This window comes from Bactrocera tryoni, chromosome 5, assembly GCF_016617805.1.
Source record: "Bactrocera tryoni isolate S06 chromosome 5, CSIRO_BtryS06_freeze2, whole genome shotgun sequence".
Taxonomy (NCBI): domain Eukaryota; kingdom Metazoa; phylum Arthropoda; class Insecta; order Diptera; family Tephritidae; genus Bactrocera; species Bactrocera tryoni.
The window spans coordinates 20,214,009-20,229,928 of record NC_052503.1 but is presented as its reverse complement, the minus strand read 5'-3'; the positions used below and the strand labels follow the sequence as shown (position 1 = coordinate 20,229,928).

General features: G+C 36.7%; 1 protein-coding gene across 3 annotated transcripts in view; it reads right to left on the bottom strand.

Annotated features, from left to right (window-relative positions):
* The window catches only part of LOC120777456, a 149,521-nt gene that overhangs the window by 34,408 nt on the left and 99,193 nt on the right, over nucleotides 1-15,920 (bottom strand). Inside the window, exons 1-2 of one of the 3 annotated variants that reach the window (XM_040108781.1) lie at nucleotides 11,797-12,471; nucleotides 11,481-11,715 (exon numbers count right to left, since the gene is read on the bottom strand). The exons of 1 other annotated variant lie outside the window; for it this stretch is intronic. In XM_040108781.1, coding sequence (XP_039964715.1) covers nucleotides 11,481-11,546 — 66 coding nt within the window. In that variant the 5' untranslated portion in view covers nucleotides 11,547-11,715; nucleotides 11,797-12,471. Of the gene's footprint in view, nucleotides 1-11,480; nucleotides 11,716-11,796; nucleotides 12,472-15,920 lie in introns of those variants that run through there. One more of the 3 variants, XM_040108780.1, reaches the window with a different exon arrangement.

The following is a 15,920-nucleotide window of genomic DNA, read 5'->3' as shown; positions in this document are numbered from 1 at the left end:
AGGCACATAACGAAGCAACGGACAAGGCACGTGTGCGACGAGAGTTTACGCCTAACTACGACACACACACACGAACACACAGTGATAAGCACTTTGTGTAGTTAGGTGTGTTGCCATAAAAGCGGTGGCATGGCATGGCAGCAAAGTGCGGTAGTAAAATGTCAGTTTAATGTCACGAACTGCCAACTTGAAGCGGAGCAAGCGGCACTTCAATGTTTTGGCACGGTGAGGAGCGGGGCGCTGCCAACTTAATGCCAACGTGTAAAGGCGGCCAAACTAGCAGCGCAACGGAACAAGGGAATAACCTTGCGCCGCTGGCGAAAAGTCGACAAGGCTAGCGCTGGTTGCTGAGCATGGGCGACTTTAGAAGAAAGTGTGTGTGTGTGTATAAATATATATATACATATACATATACATATGTATGTATTTGGAGAACTAGTAAATTGCCGCGCAGTTAAATGCTGAAGTGCAAAAAGCTCCAAACGAAAAGAGAATATGATGACTGGAGCGTGGCGCGGCCATCAATGCAACGGCCACGGCTACGGCTATGGCTGCGGCAAACCGGGTAAGTCGCGGCGACGTTGTGTGCGAGGCAGCTGTGAAATGGAGTGAAGTGGATTGTGTCATGAATAAAATATAATTTCATAGAGTGAGTGCGCATTTTATGCCCTGTCTCCAACGCTGCCTCCGCCGTTGCCTCCGCGGCTGCCATTGCCATTCTTCGTGTGACACATCAAGCGAAAGGAAGTTGATAAGCAATGTGCCCACAAACATACACATAAATGTGTATGTACGAATGTATATCTAAGTGTATGTTGGTATGTATATAAAGAGTGCTGCAGAGCTCAGGGCTGCTGTCAAATGAGCTGGTGAATTGAGACCTGAAAGCTGACAAAATGCGCTACAGGCGATGATGAACAACATCACGCCTCAATGCGATGCAAACACACCAGGCCACACACACATACACGCCAATATATAAACTTTCTCGAAAGTGCAGATATGTGTGTGTATGTGTGTTTGCGCGTCTGTTTAAAAGCTCGAGTGGAAAAAGGCCAAGCAATTTGTCTTAAGTGCCAATTTTTGATCCAGCTTCGCGTCAAGCACAACAACAGCAATAACGGCGATAAGTGAAAGTATGCAATAAATGTGTAAGTACGTGCACATATACGCTAAATTCCTCTCTCCCTAACTCTCTCTCTCTCTCTGTATGTGTGAATGACTGACGCTAGTGAAAGGGTTGTTGGGCTTCAGCGCCATTTGTTAGCTTTATTGGCGATAATTTTTGTGCGTGGGCGAAGGTCTCGTTATCCTAGAAAGCTGCAGGAATCTACCACGTATGTGGGTGCGTGTGTGTATACACCCTTACGTACTTAAGTATGCATAAATATGTGCTTGAGCAACTTAATAGAAATGCTAAAAGTGAAGTTTATTGGCGCAAGCCATTGAAATGAAGTTTAAATATTCACTACATGCACACATTCTCAGAAGTAGGTGAAGAAATTAAGAAAATTAGTTTGTAGCTAGCTAAAGGTAATAAATCAAAAGATATATAGACCATACATATCGATGATATATGCATTTAGACCTACTTTAAAACAGCACAATCGATTCTGTCGAAGATTGAAGGACATGTTGAAGTAGTAGATGGTGAGAATAACGGTCGTTCGCAGAATAGAACAGAAGTAGTAGATAATTTTTGAAAACAAAAAAATCATAATATAATGAAACCGTTCGGAAATGAAAGATGAAATAACATGCATTAAGGAGAAAAGAATTTATGGACGATTTGAGGTCGGGAAAAGGAAGGGAAGGGGCGTTGTTGAATATTTAAGGATTTATCTCAATTTCCGGTAAAACTACGAATCCAATAGAATAGTTACATGGCAATGTTGTAGACAATATACAACTTTTGTAAGAAACATTTTGGACATAACCTCAAAATTTATATGAAAAATGCATATAATCCAAACTCCAAGGAAGGTTAGATGTCGAGAAGCGGTAATAACAACAGACAGCTACTCGACTTGCACTGCTGCTCTCTGAGAGCACTCGTCAACAACTCGGTATAAGGGAACTTTGGGAAGGCATTTCAAGCTGCAACCGAAAACATTTGTTTTTGGAAAATGCCAAAGAACAGCTGGTACGATGAGGAGTGCCGTGTCGTAGCGGTGAGAAAACAGACTGTCTGCGTCGCAACGTTACAGTCGACCACAACACGTGAGGAATGGGATAGATACCGAGAGTTGAAGAAGGAAGCGAGACATTGGCAGACAAAAAAGAGAGAGCCCGAAATACGTGAGTAGACCAAGCTTGACAAGCTGGTCGACAGGGATGATGCTGGAAAATTCTACGAAAAGAAGCGGCGACTAATAGAAGATTTCAAGACCGAAGCATACTCTTGCAAAACCCAAGGAGGTGATCTGGTAACCGATGTCCAAAGCATCCTAAAATTATGGAGGGAACACTTCTCCACCCTGCTGAATGGCAGTGATGGCGTAACACCAGATGTCAAGCCCGATTGCTCAATCGACGACGATGGAACAGACATTCCATTGCCCGACCATACAAAAGTTCCAATAGCAATTACCCGTCTGAAGAAGAACAAAGCAGCAGGGGCCGATGGATTGCCAGGCCAGCTATTCACATACGACGTCGACGAACTGATAAGAAGCATGCATCAGATTCTTTGCAGAATATGGTCGGACGAAAGCATGTCCCACGATTAAAAATTAAGTATGCTCTGCCTAATCCACAAAAAAGAAGACCCCACAATCCGCGCTTACTTCGGTAGGATTAGCCTCAACACCGCACATAAGGTTCTATCGAAAGATTAAAAGTCCACCGAAGCTAGTTGGTCTGCTAGTGAACGAGGGCAAGACAAAATGTCGCATTAGCGACTTGGCTCACACGTCGCTATTGATAATCATAACTACGAAGTCGTTGATCATTCCTTCTATCTTGGAACCAGCATTAACACCAACAACAACGTCAACCTCGAAATCCAACCGAGAATAATTCTTGCCAACAGGTGCTACTTCGTACTGAGTTGGCAATTGAGAAATAAAGTCATCTCTCGATGAAAGATTTATGGTCTGACATAGTTCAGCGAATTAAGAGACTGCGGCTACGTTGGCTAGATCATGCCGTGCTAATGGATGAAAACACGCCAGCTCTCAGAGTACCCGCCGTGTGAAGCAGAGGAAGAGGAGGACCTCCACTCTGTTGAATAGTCCATTTGGAGAAGGACCTGGCTTCACTTGGAATCACCGTTTGGCGCCAAACTGCAAAAAGAAAGAATGACTGGCGCGTTGTTGTAATTTCAGCTATAACCGCCTAAGCGGTGTCTACGCCTATAAGGGAAAAGATTCTTGAAATAATTTCATCTTTCATCGCCAGTAACAATTCGATACAAAACTGATTTTCTTTTGTGTCTTTGAAGCAACATTTCAGAGGTGTTTTTTCTGTTTTCCTTTGGTCTTTCATTCAATTCAAGTGGCCCCCCTTTTCCACACTTTGGATTTTTCTCATAGCTTGTAAACGATTTCTAGTTGCTTTGTTGTCCAACATTTAACATGGCTGCCAATTTCCTTTAGACTCAAAATGTCATCTTCATACAATATACATAGCTTGCAGTTCGGCGTCTTCAAACTTTTTTGGTGATCTTCCACGTTCCCCATTTCTCACATCAAAATCATTATCTTTGAACCGTTGAAACCATCTTTTGCATGTCGCTTCTGAAAGTGCTTGATCACCATAAGTCGCGACAAACATTCGATGCGGCTCCGCAGCACTTTTTTTCAAATGGAAACAAAAAATTAAAGCTTTTCGCAAATTATCACTTTTCGGTACAAAATTTGGCATTTGCAACACAATGAAGAAATATGATGTTGCTTGTTCAATGACTGCAGAGTTATTGAATATGTTTGACCGATTTTATGTCAACCAAACAGAAAAAACATTAAGGCTCGTTCATAACAAATGTTTGTATCTTAATGCTCACTTTATCCTCCCAAACTTTGCCTCATTTCTCCGTGAAGTAAGTAATTTCTTCATTAAATATAGTGAACTATTTGATCATCAAACTGAATATGCTGTAAAATCAGATGCTAAGCTTATCCACTTTCTCTCCCTCTCTTCTCACACATCCAGTTCATTTAGTTTGCTTTAGCTTATGGGGTTCATTCCGTTCAGTAATACTAATAAGGCCACGTAAGGATCAAGCGCATACAATTTATTGGGGACAGGTAAATATAAGAGTGCAGTTTAATTAAATGAAAAATATGAAAAACGAAGTAAAGTTCAAAAGCATTTTACACAACTACAACACAAGCATGCTGAGGCATGAGTAACTGCATTTGCAACGTTTAATTTTAAATCTCACTCCACAATCTGTGCGCCATAGTAAATCTCAATTCAACCACAAAATGTTTTACAAATGAAATGCAATTTTTTATAACCTCAACGCGAATGGAAATATGAAATCACATGCACACACATACATACATACATGTGTGTGAGAGTACGACTGCATTGAGAGTCTGTGTGGCGCACACCGTGTAGCGGTTCGGTGTACTTTGACCCAGTTTCGTTCATTTTGAATCTTTTGCCTTTGTGCACTTCACTTTTTATGCGACTTTTTTCCACCCGAAACCTAGCTAACTGTTAGCTTCGCGCGTGCCGCGGTGTTTGCGGGAGTGGGTGCTGCAACAAACCGCCAAAGCCACAAAAGGTACGAAAGGAATATCAACTTTTGGAATATACTCCGACATGTGTCTGTAAGTGTGTTTGTGCGGAGCTACAAAACTTTTATTGCTATATTTGTGTTGAAATGATTGCGCTACATTCGGAAGGAGCGCATTATTCAGGGAATGCTGCCCCTGCACAATTCGCGAAACAACAACAAGACTTGTTCGAATCACAAGTAACAAAAATCAAGAAAAAAACTCAAACATCGGCTGCACTGAAGCTAGAATAACCTTAACAAAAAAGAAATTTTCATGCAAGCACTATATTATGATCGTTCAGTTTGTATGGCTATACTATATGCTTTAGTGATCCGACCTAAACAAATTTTTCAAAGATTGTAGCGTTGCCTGGGATAATTACCTATGCGAAATTTCGTCAGGATATCTCGCCAATTAAAAATGTTTTCTATACAAGCACTTAATTTTGATTGGTAACTTTGTATGACAGCTACATTCAATAGTGATCCGATCTAAACAATTGCTTGGGAAACTACACCGTTACTTTGACTAATAATTCATGCTAAATCTCGTGAAGATATCTCGAGAAATAAAAAAGTGTTTCATACAAAAGCTTGATTTGTATAGGCCACTTTGTAGGGTAGCTATATGCTATAGTAATCTGATTTGATCAATTTCTTCGTTGATTACACTATTATCATAGACAATAACTTATACCAAATTTCATGTATATATCTCGTCAAATGAAAAAGTTTTCAATACAAGCACAAGATTATGAACGTTCAATTTGCATGGCAGCTATTTGATATAGTGGTTCCATGTCGGTGGTTCGGACATGGGAGCAGCTTGTTCAAGAGAAAAGAATGTGCGCAAAATTTAAGATCGATATCTCCAAAACTGTGCGACTAGCTCGTTTTCTTCGGTGTCGTATACATTTCGCAGTATCCTCAATATACCGCGTTCAGGGTATAAAAATCAAAATAATTTTCAGCGCAACTTTTGCTTGCAAGCGATGTGATTTACCCCGCTGCATATAATGAAATTATGGCACAACCATTTGCTTGCCATTTTTACACGATTTCGCTCCATTTAATTGCAAACTGTAAAATGGCGTGTCTTCATTATGTCGCTGTAATTGAAAGCTTCTTTTCATATTTATAGTTATAGTTTGAGTAACAAAAAAACATCTTGTGCAGAAAGTTTTGTAATAAAATTTGCTATAGAGCTAAAAGAAAATCGAATATAGCAATATTTATCGATATATGCATATCTAAATCTGCAGATGTGGTAGATATATATTTATATATATGTATATATAGTAAACTTTATTGGGAAGCTCAGACTGTCGTTCTTTAGAAATTTTTGTTTTATATTTTAAGTTTACAGCTACGAAACCTTCGATACAAATAGGGTGTCTGAATCATTTGAAACATATAAAACACCTAGTTCGTAAAACTGTGGAATCTGGACTCTTGTTAGCCTTAGGCGCAAAAGTTTCTCACCGCCCCTTATGGCTTATTTCAGTACATTGTGGCTAATGTTTCATAAAGAAAGAAAGTTGGCTCCAGGCTCGAACTAAAATGTTATAAAGACGTCCACCATGTCCCATTTGCTATAATTCTTCACTGTTGGTCATAGTTTCTGGAACCTACAACAATGACGTATCTTATACGATTTCATGTTTTGCTGTCGGAATAGCTTTCTTCTCTTCATTTTTCGAACAAACTGAGTTTCTTAAAACAAAGTCAAAGTTTGTGGCGCAGATAAATGGGGAAAATGGGAGTGGCGTCCTCAACTCAAAATAAATTTTTCCACCAAAATTTTTAAATTTTATGAGAATATTTTGATCTTACACCCGAAATGAGAAATTAACCTAGTGCACAAGTTCAGTCCAAGTTGAGCGATATAGCCGGCACCGTAAAGATATCAACTAAATATGTGCATCATATCATTCACGAATATTTGGGTATAAGAACGCCCTAGGCAAAATGGGTGCCGCGCGAGCTCATATTTGACCAAAAATAATGACGAGTTGATGATTCGGAGCCGTGTTTGGATATGTGCAATCGTAATAAGCTGGAGATTTTGCAACAATTTGAGACAACAGATAAAACACGGCTCCATCATTTCGAAGTCTAATCGACACTTATCCGAGCAGACTGCATACGATCAACCGGCTCCAAAACGTGGACAAACGCAACAGTCGGCTGCTCAGGTTATGGCATCTGTATTCTGAGATGCGCATGAAATAATTTTTATTGACTTATATTGAAAAAGAAAATACCGGCAACAGAGACAATTACCTAGTGTTATTGTACCGTTTAAAAGACGTGATCCCCAAGAAATGACCGAAAAAGAAAGTGTCGTTTCACCAAGACATTGTACGGTGTTACAAGTCAGCGAAAACGATGGCAAAAATTATGAATTGGGCTTCGAATTGCTTCCACTTCTACCGTACTCCCCAGATTTGGGCTCCAGCGGCTATTTCCTTCTCAGATCTCAGAAGAATGCACGTTGGGAAGAAATTTTCATTGAATGAACAGGTGATCACCGAAACTGAGGCCTATTTTGAAGCAATGCACAAATCATACTACAAGAATGGTATCGATCAGGGGGAAAAGGGTCACTATGATGAGTGCAGCGAACTATGTTGAATAAAAAAACGCATTTTGCCAAAAAAAAGTGTGTTTTTTTATGTTAGGCCGGGGACTTTTCAAATTACATGTTGACTTTGGCAATTTTCGCCCGAAGAGATATATAGCCTTACCGAATGGAAGCCTAATGAACAATGTTTGTGAGTATTCCTACGATAGCGCGAGATTTTCTTGCCAATTCCAAGCGCAGAAGGATCTCGCAGTTTTCTCAAGAGCTGATCATCGACCAATGTTTGTTAAGACCATGCGAGATCTATGCCCGCTCATTCCTACTCCGGTGTCAGCATTTATGGGTTATGTTCTTTACTCATCTCACTTTAATATCGCCTCGTAATCTCAACTTTGAGCAAGGAAACGAAAAAATTCTAAAACAAGTAGGGAACGTCTAAGTTCGGGTGCAACCAAACATTTTATACTCTTGTAACTAGCAGGAATCAAAGCCAGGGAAATACCTTAAGATGTAAACTTGTTGCCAGAGTACAAAAACTAGTACTGCTCTCGAAGCTAATTTAATAAACATCGGATTGTAGATCAAATCACTCAAACATGAAGAGAAAGAACGCTAGAAATCGTTTCAGATTCCAATAGCATATTTCCAGTTATTTGTATAAATATTTGTATAAATTGCTATCACTTCATTAAATACGAAATGTGATCTTAACAACTCGAAGAATTGCATTTCACTTCACTTAATTTGATTGCCAATAATCTTCTTGTTGCTGCAATTATCTCTTTTCATGCGATAACTGCTTTAATATTCCTTTTGCATCTCATCATCGCAGTCACACACATATTTTTTGCCGACTTTAACAAACCGTAAGTAATGTTTTATCCTTTGCAATTCTTTCGACGCAAACTACATTGCATTTCGCCAAATATCCGAGTGTTATTAGCTGTGACACTCACAGATTCAGGTGTCGTGTCGCCGGCAATGCATCTTTGTTGTCTTTGCTCTTTTGGCTCCGCCTTTCACCTGCATTCGAGTTGCTTTTCTACAATTCCAGCTGACATCCTTCCTATAAAGCTCTGAAAGTTACATTTGCAATTGCTTGTTTGGATTACCGTTATGCAGTGCTATGTAGCGCTGCTGTTGTGTCGTGTTTCTTTACTAGTTCGCAACTTGTGCAGTCTCGTATGCTGTCGTTGCAGATTAGTTTTTGTGCAATGTGTCGTCCTTTTTGACACATCCATTTGGGAAGTTGCATTTACATGCATAAAATATGTCGTATTCGGCAAACTAACTGCCATACATTTCATTATGTCCAATGCGTTGAGCAACAGTTTTATGGTAGTACAACATGCAATTACAATTGATGAATGTGAAAACTGAGTTTTCTCTGAGTAAGATCTCGTAATGCGTTAAACCACTGAAAAATTTAAAGGAATTGTGCAAAGTCAGCGAAATCTATTCTTTCCAAATGTAATGGGAATTTAGGAGATGGCGAAGCATTTGCCAATTTGGGATGCGCTCTTTGGGAATGAAAGGATGATATAGTTTAGTCACCAAAGTTGAGAAATTCGCTGCCAAAAGGGATCACAACGTAAGCGCACTATTTTCCACACGAAAAAAGGGTTAGTGCTTCAGTACAGACTCTAAGGTTTCCGCAAACCGGACAGTTTACCCTCGAAGAGCTGGCAAGCTCAAGGCCAGCAAATCTCCCGGCCCCCACGGGATCCCAGCAGAAATGCTGAAAATAATCGCTGCAGAGCGACCGGCAGTACCATTAAATATGTATATTGCCTGCCCCTAAGCCGGAATGTTCCCTCAACCCTGGAGAAAGCAACGGCTGGTGCCAATCGGTATGGTAAAAGGAGATTCCAACTTACCATCAGCATACCGTCAACTATGTAGTCTTGACGTATCGGGAAAGCTCCATGACAGGCTAATTAAATCCAGACTCGAAATGGCTATCAACAACGCTGGAGGACTTTCCCCTAGACAACATGGCTTAAGACCCGGCAGATCAACTCTAGGAGCTATTAAGTGCGTAATTTAAAGTGTAAACGACGCACAACGCAGATGACAAAACACAAAAGAATAGTGTTGCTGGCGACTTTAGATGTTTGAAACGCCTTCAACAGCGCTAGATGGGTGGATCGTCGATCATACGCTCTCGAAAAAGGATTTAAAATCCCCGACTATCTCAAAGCTGTGGTGCGAAGCTACCTTAGGAACAGAAAACTGCTGTACCAAGGAGAGGCGAGAACAACAGAAAGCGACACAAGGATCCGTTCTAGATCCAGACTTGTGGACGCTATACTAAAACTCGAAATGCCAGACGAATGGTACTCCTACAGATCTGAGGTCTGGAAAAATAATTGCGCAGTAGAGTGCACCGCACCGCAAAAAGTTTAATCAGGTCATGATGCGAAACAATGCTTTCCAGCTACCAGGATGCCATGAAACGTATTGTTACTGACAAAGAGCCCTGAATCTATGCTTACGACACGGAAACAGATGACCAGTCGGCCCAAAGTCGTGGCAAAGGTGAACCAAAGCCGAAAAACTAGTCAAAAATCAAGGTCCACTTCGAATTCCTTCTGACCGGCCAAACTGTCAACAAGTAATACTATTTGAATGTCATGGATTATTTGCGCGAAGCTATGCGTAAAAAGAATCCGGAATTATTGGTCGATAACCACCTTATTCGCTTGTTTAAGCTCCGTGTGACTTCTGGCTATTTAGCAAAAAACTACGGAGAAACTGTTTTGAGTCAATTGAAGGATTGGAAAAAACGTTGGCAGAAGTATATCGGGCCAAGAAGGATTACTTTGAGGGAGAAGGCCGGATTCACTGCAGCAGTGGAGGAACCTTTTTCTTAGCGCCGCTGAAGATGTCGGATAAGTAGAAAAATATTTCGTTTTTATACCCTGAACAGGGTATATTAAATTTGCCACGAAGTTTGTAACACCCAGAAGGAAGCGTCGGTGACCCTATAAACTATATATATAAATGAACAGTATGTTGAGCTGAGTCGATTTAGCCATGTCCATCTATCTGTCTGTCTGTCTGTCTATCTGTCTGTCCGTCTATCTGTCTGTCAGTCTATCTGTCTGTCCGTCTATCTGTCTGTCCGTCTATCTGTCTGTCCGTCTGTCTGTATATATACGAACTAGTCCCTCAGTTTTTAAGATATCGTTTTGAAATTTTGCAAACGTCATTTTCTCTTCAAGAAGCTGCTCATTTGTCGGAACTGCCGATATCGGACCACTTTAACATATAGCTGCCATACAAACTGAACGATCGGAATCAAGTTCTTGTATGGAAACTTTCACATTTGAAAAGATATATTCACAAAATTTGGTATAGATTAATTTCTTAGATCATATAGTAATATACGAAGAAATTGTTCAGATCGGCTCATTATAGCATATAGCTGCCATACAAACCAAACGATCGGAATCTAGTGCTGGTATGGAAAACGTTTGCATTTAACAAGATATATTCACGAAATTTGGCACAGGTTATTTTCTAAAGCAACAATGTAATCTCCGAAGAAGTTGTTCAGATCGGCTCACTATAGCATATAGTTGCCATACAAACCGAAGGATCGCAATCAAGGTCTTGTATGGAAAACTTTCGCATTTGACGTGGTATCTTCACGAAATTTAACACGAATGATTGCTTATGGTAATAATATAATCTCCGAAGAAATTGTTCAGATCGGTTAACTATAGGATATAGCTTCCATACAAACTGAACACATAGTTACTAAAGGAAATGCACCTGTGAGGGCTATATTAGCTGAGGTGCAGCCGAAGTTAACGTTTTTTCTTGTTTCTTTTTTTTAATTTCACTTAGTATCCTTAAAATCAGAACAGAAGAGAAAGCACAGTTTTCAATGAATTTGGTTTTTAGAGGTGGACTATATTATCAATATATAATCATAATATGACCTACAGTTTCTAAATGTTACATTTTCATAACGCATTTTGAGAAAAAGTAAACATGGATCAGCCTAAAAGTATGCTACAGTACAGTAAAATCTATCAAATTAAATATGCCAACAATTCCATTTTAACATTTAAATCTATTTTTCTTGAAATTCGTTCAATAATATGCGCAAAACTTGTTTATAACATTTCATTATTGCTTATATTCTTCTATGAATTGATTTACCTCTACGTGACCCCAACCGTCCGCATTCATCTTCGCGGCTGCTTCGACACTTTCTTTAGCGCCCATCTTGTTGTTGTATTAGCTTCGCTTACGCACTGAAGTTTATACTAAGGTGCGAGCCTTGTAGATCTTGTCAAATATAGTCTTTGGAAGTTGTTCACGAATCTTTTAGTTTTGTTTTTTTTTCGAATTAGGTTAGTTTTGAAGATTTATATATGCGATTCGAGGCGCTGAACTGCTTGAGAAATGATATGTTAAGCTTTCAAAAAGGAATTTTCTAAACCACTCAAAGAAATGCTGCGTAGCCTTTATTTACTATTATATTATTTATGTTTAAGCCACTCCTTTTGCACTCTTCACAAGTCAAAAATAATTCAAAATTGCTGAGAACGTGTGTCACACGGCCGTTTGTTGTGCGAAATGCAAGAATCTTGCTGTTTTTTGCAATTCTGTTTCAGTGTGTGTGTGCGTGTGTCGCAGGTGCAGCTCGCTTTGTCACTTTGTCCTACTCAGCTGTCAGATTTTGTTTATTTTGATACCATTCGCTTACAGTTATATCTGTGGCGGTGTGAGCGTGTGCGTGTGTGTATGAAATTATTCATTCACTTTAAGTGTTCCACATTGATGCTGCTTCTTCGTTAAATTTTCATTTTAATTTTCGTTTTAGTTGGAAAAACGCTGACGCTGCTCCAACAACTTTCTCTTTCTCTGCTCCGCGTACGCTCTTTAATGTGGCGCGCTCTTTTGGCTCGTTGTGTGTGTGTGTGTGTTAGTGTTGCTGCTTGCCGTATTGTTGCTCTTTAGGGTTTTCGTTAAGTTCCTTTGATTGTTAAATTTGTTGTTGCTTTCGCTGCTGCTGCGCTATTTTCCAGCGCGACTGCGACAGCTGAAGATTTCTGGGTGTTTTCAATGTTTTGTAATTTGGCTTTTACGATTTTCGATTTGTTTATGATTTTTTTAAGTAGTTTTGGTTCGAATTCTCTTGTTTTCTCAAAACATCTACAATTTCAAAACTTTTTTGAACTAAAAAATAAAATTTTTGCTCTCAAAAATTATTTATTTACTCTCAAATATAACCTTTTTGCTCTCAATATTTTTTTTCTTAATGCTCCACTTTACAAATACACTGTAAATTTTCTTCTCGTGCTTCTTTTAGATTTTGTTTGTAACTTTTAGACAACACACTTGTCAAATTCTTGCCTGAAATTTCACTTTTCACCAACTCTATTATTTGCTGCTTGTCTCGCACGCGTTTCCACTCTTCGATTATCACTTTCTAACTAAAATAATGCCTTCTTTTTGTCGCTTGCACCGAAAGACTTTTGTAACGAGAAAAGTCAAGCACACACAACCAGACCAATATACAACACTGTTGTATGCCGTTACACGAAAATACGACGAATGCGAAAACTTTAACGACTGCCTTTGAATAATATATGTATGTATGTATATAGCTATTTTTTACACTTCTGCACGTCTTTCGATTTATTTTCACATATTATATGCAATTTTCACTGCGTAAAATTCGAAAATATTAGCTGCGCCGCGAAATATGCAAGTATTTGGCGTTTAAAATAGGTAAGTGCGCTTTAGAGATGTACTTTTAGCATACCAACAGGCGTATACAGCTGGCCAAAGCGAGGAAAGTGTTTCGAAAATTATTGTGCGAGCAAATATTTTCAAGAATACACAAAGTAAACAGTTTAAGATTTAGGTTAGCCCACTTATAGGCATTTAATTAATATTTGTAGCATCCTTTGGGGCGCTTTTCTTGAAGTAATCACTTTTTTATGTACATTTAAGCGTTATTTTAGTGATTGCAGTATACTTTAAGGCGCACACTTAGACAGTTCTCGAAGCGAACACTTTTTTCATCATTCTTAGTCTACTTTTAGGCGTAACATAGTATTTTGCAGCAAATTTGCGCCCAGCCCTGCAAAACTACACAGCTCATACAATTTTCTTTCACAGCGAACTTCTTTTAGAACAGAACAAAAGCAATTTTGTCACAACTCTCACTTTTTTGTTAAAATTAGCAACATTTACGCGCTTCCAACACACTTTTCTATTATTGTACGCACTTTTATTATACAACTACTCACTTTCTGCACAATAGCGCTGAAAAGTATGCAATAATATATGTGTTTTTTCTTGTGTGTTTTATCTGCTGTAGAATTCCACGTAGCTGGTAGCAACGCTCTACTCCCGCTAGTAAGCACGACGGCTATACGACAAATGCGCACGTTGAGCGTTTCAACGAACGTTAAAGCAGATTCGGCGGATGCGGCCACCACTTTTACTTGCACAAACACACACACTCAGGCACAAATACACGGACGCGCTCAGCAGCTCTTCGTCTGACAGTCAGCATCCCTGTGGCACGCACACATGCTTATGCATGGATAACTGTTAAATTTTACACCGATGTTGTGATACTTTCGCTGGTGCACTGTTGCTGCTGCTGACGACGACGACGTCAGCTGTGCGCTGTTAATGTCGGCGCACAGTTGGGGAGGATTTACTGCTGTTGGCGCAGTCGGAGGTTGGTGTGTTGTATTTCGCTGCTGGTGATAATAATGATGATTACAATGTTGCGGATCGATACAACAATGTGGCGCAGCGCACGTAGCGAAGTGTTGTGTGTTGAATTTAAGAATATTTTTTGTTTCAGAGTTTTTTCCAGTGATGTTTTGGAAATTTTTTGTTTTTAAAATTGCTTTATTTATAATATATACATTTTTTTGAACTTTCTTAAGTAATTACTGGTTTTTTTAATATTTTTTTTATACACTTATGTTTTTTGTTTCTGTACTGATGCTGTCGAATGATTTTGTTTTGAAAGACAAATTAATTAAAAATTTTGTATATTATTGTTGTTTTTTGTTGTGGAATTTTAAGTCTATATGTTTCATTTTTTATTTATTTTTTAATATTTTATTTATTAAATTTAAATTTTTATTGAAATTATAAAAAAGTATTTTTTTTCAGTAATGCCGAATATTCAGAGTTATTATAAAAAAAATTTTAATCATTCAATTTTACTTTTTTTTACAAATATTAAAATCTTTTTTAAATTTGTTTCTATATTATTATTTTATATTAGTCAGTTTTACTTTTTATTTGTTTTAGTGATGCTTTGGTAATGATTTGGTTTCTAAAATTTTTTTATAACACAATTTAGTTTTTAATTCTTTCAAATCTTTATAGTTTATATATTATTTAGGTTTATCTATTTAGTTTTTACTTTACATTTCTTTTATTTATATTTTAATTTATATTTAAATTTTATATTAAATATTTTTATTTGTATTTTTATATTATTTAGTTGTGCTTTGGACTAATTTTAATAAAAAAACTTTTTTCTTTTTAATAGTTTTGAAGTTTTTAAATCTTTTTCTTTAATTTAAATTTATTTATTTATATTTTATTTTATTATATACCTTTCTTTTGTCAATTTTTGTTTTTATTTTGAATAGTTTTTGTTTTTAATTTTTAGATGCTTTGAATTGATTTTATTTTTATAATTTTTTGTTTATAAAAGTTTTATTTTTATATTTTTATAACTTTTAATTTATAAAAATAAAGTATTTCGTAATAGTTTTTACTGTTTTTATTTTTTATTCTTTTATTTGTAATTTTTTGTTTTATTTTATTTATATTTGCAGTTTTTTGTTTAATACAATTTATTATTTTTAATAATTTTTAATCAGATTTTAAATTATTTTTATATCCGATCTTATATTTATTATTATTTCTTTTTATATTTAGTTTTTTATAATTAATTTTTTCTTTTATTTATTTTTTTCAATGATGCTGGAATGGTTTATTTAATAAAACAACATTTATTTATTAAGATTTAGTATTTTTTCATAGTTTTTATTTTTTTTTAAGTTTTTGTGTTTTATATCTATATTTTTTTTAATTTAGTTAAAAAATATTTTTTTTCTTTTTATTTAAAAATATTTTTGGTTTTAATAAATTTTTATAATAATTTTTTATTATTTAGTATTGTTATTATTAGTTTTATTCACTATTTTTTTAGAAAATCGAAATGCTATCTTTATTTACTAATAATTTAACTGTTTGCTGTTTAAGTTTTTATACATATTTTGTTAACTTTCAGTTTTTATTTTTTTTTTAATTTCTTATATTTTTTGTTTTTACTTATTTCTTTTTTAAATAATTTTTTTGCGCACTCTTTTTGTTATTTTTACTTTTTTTCTTAATTCTCTTTATTTTTCAATTTTTTTGCACACACTACTTGCTGATTTCGTCTTTTATGGCAAAATGTTTAGCATTTTTATTTTTGCTATTTGAGTATACATATACATATGCATTTTTGATATCAGTATTTGATTTCTTATTTTAATTAATATATTTATTGTATTTTCTTTTAATTTTTATTTAATATTATTTTTGCCTTTGTTTTGTTTTAAAATG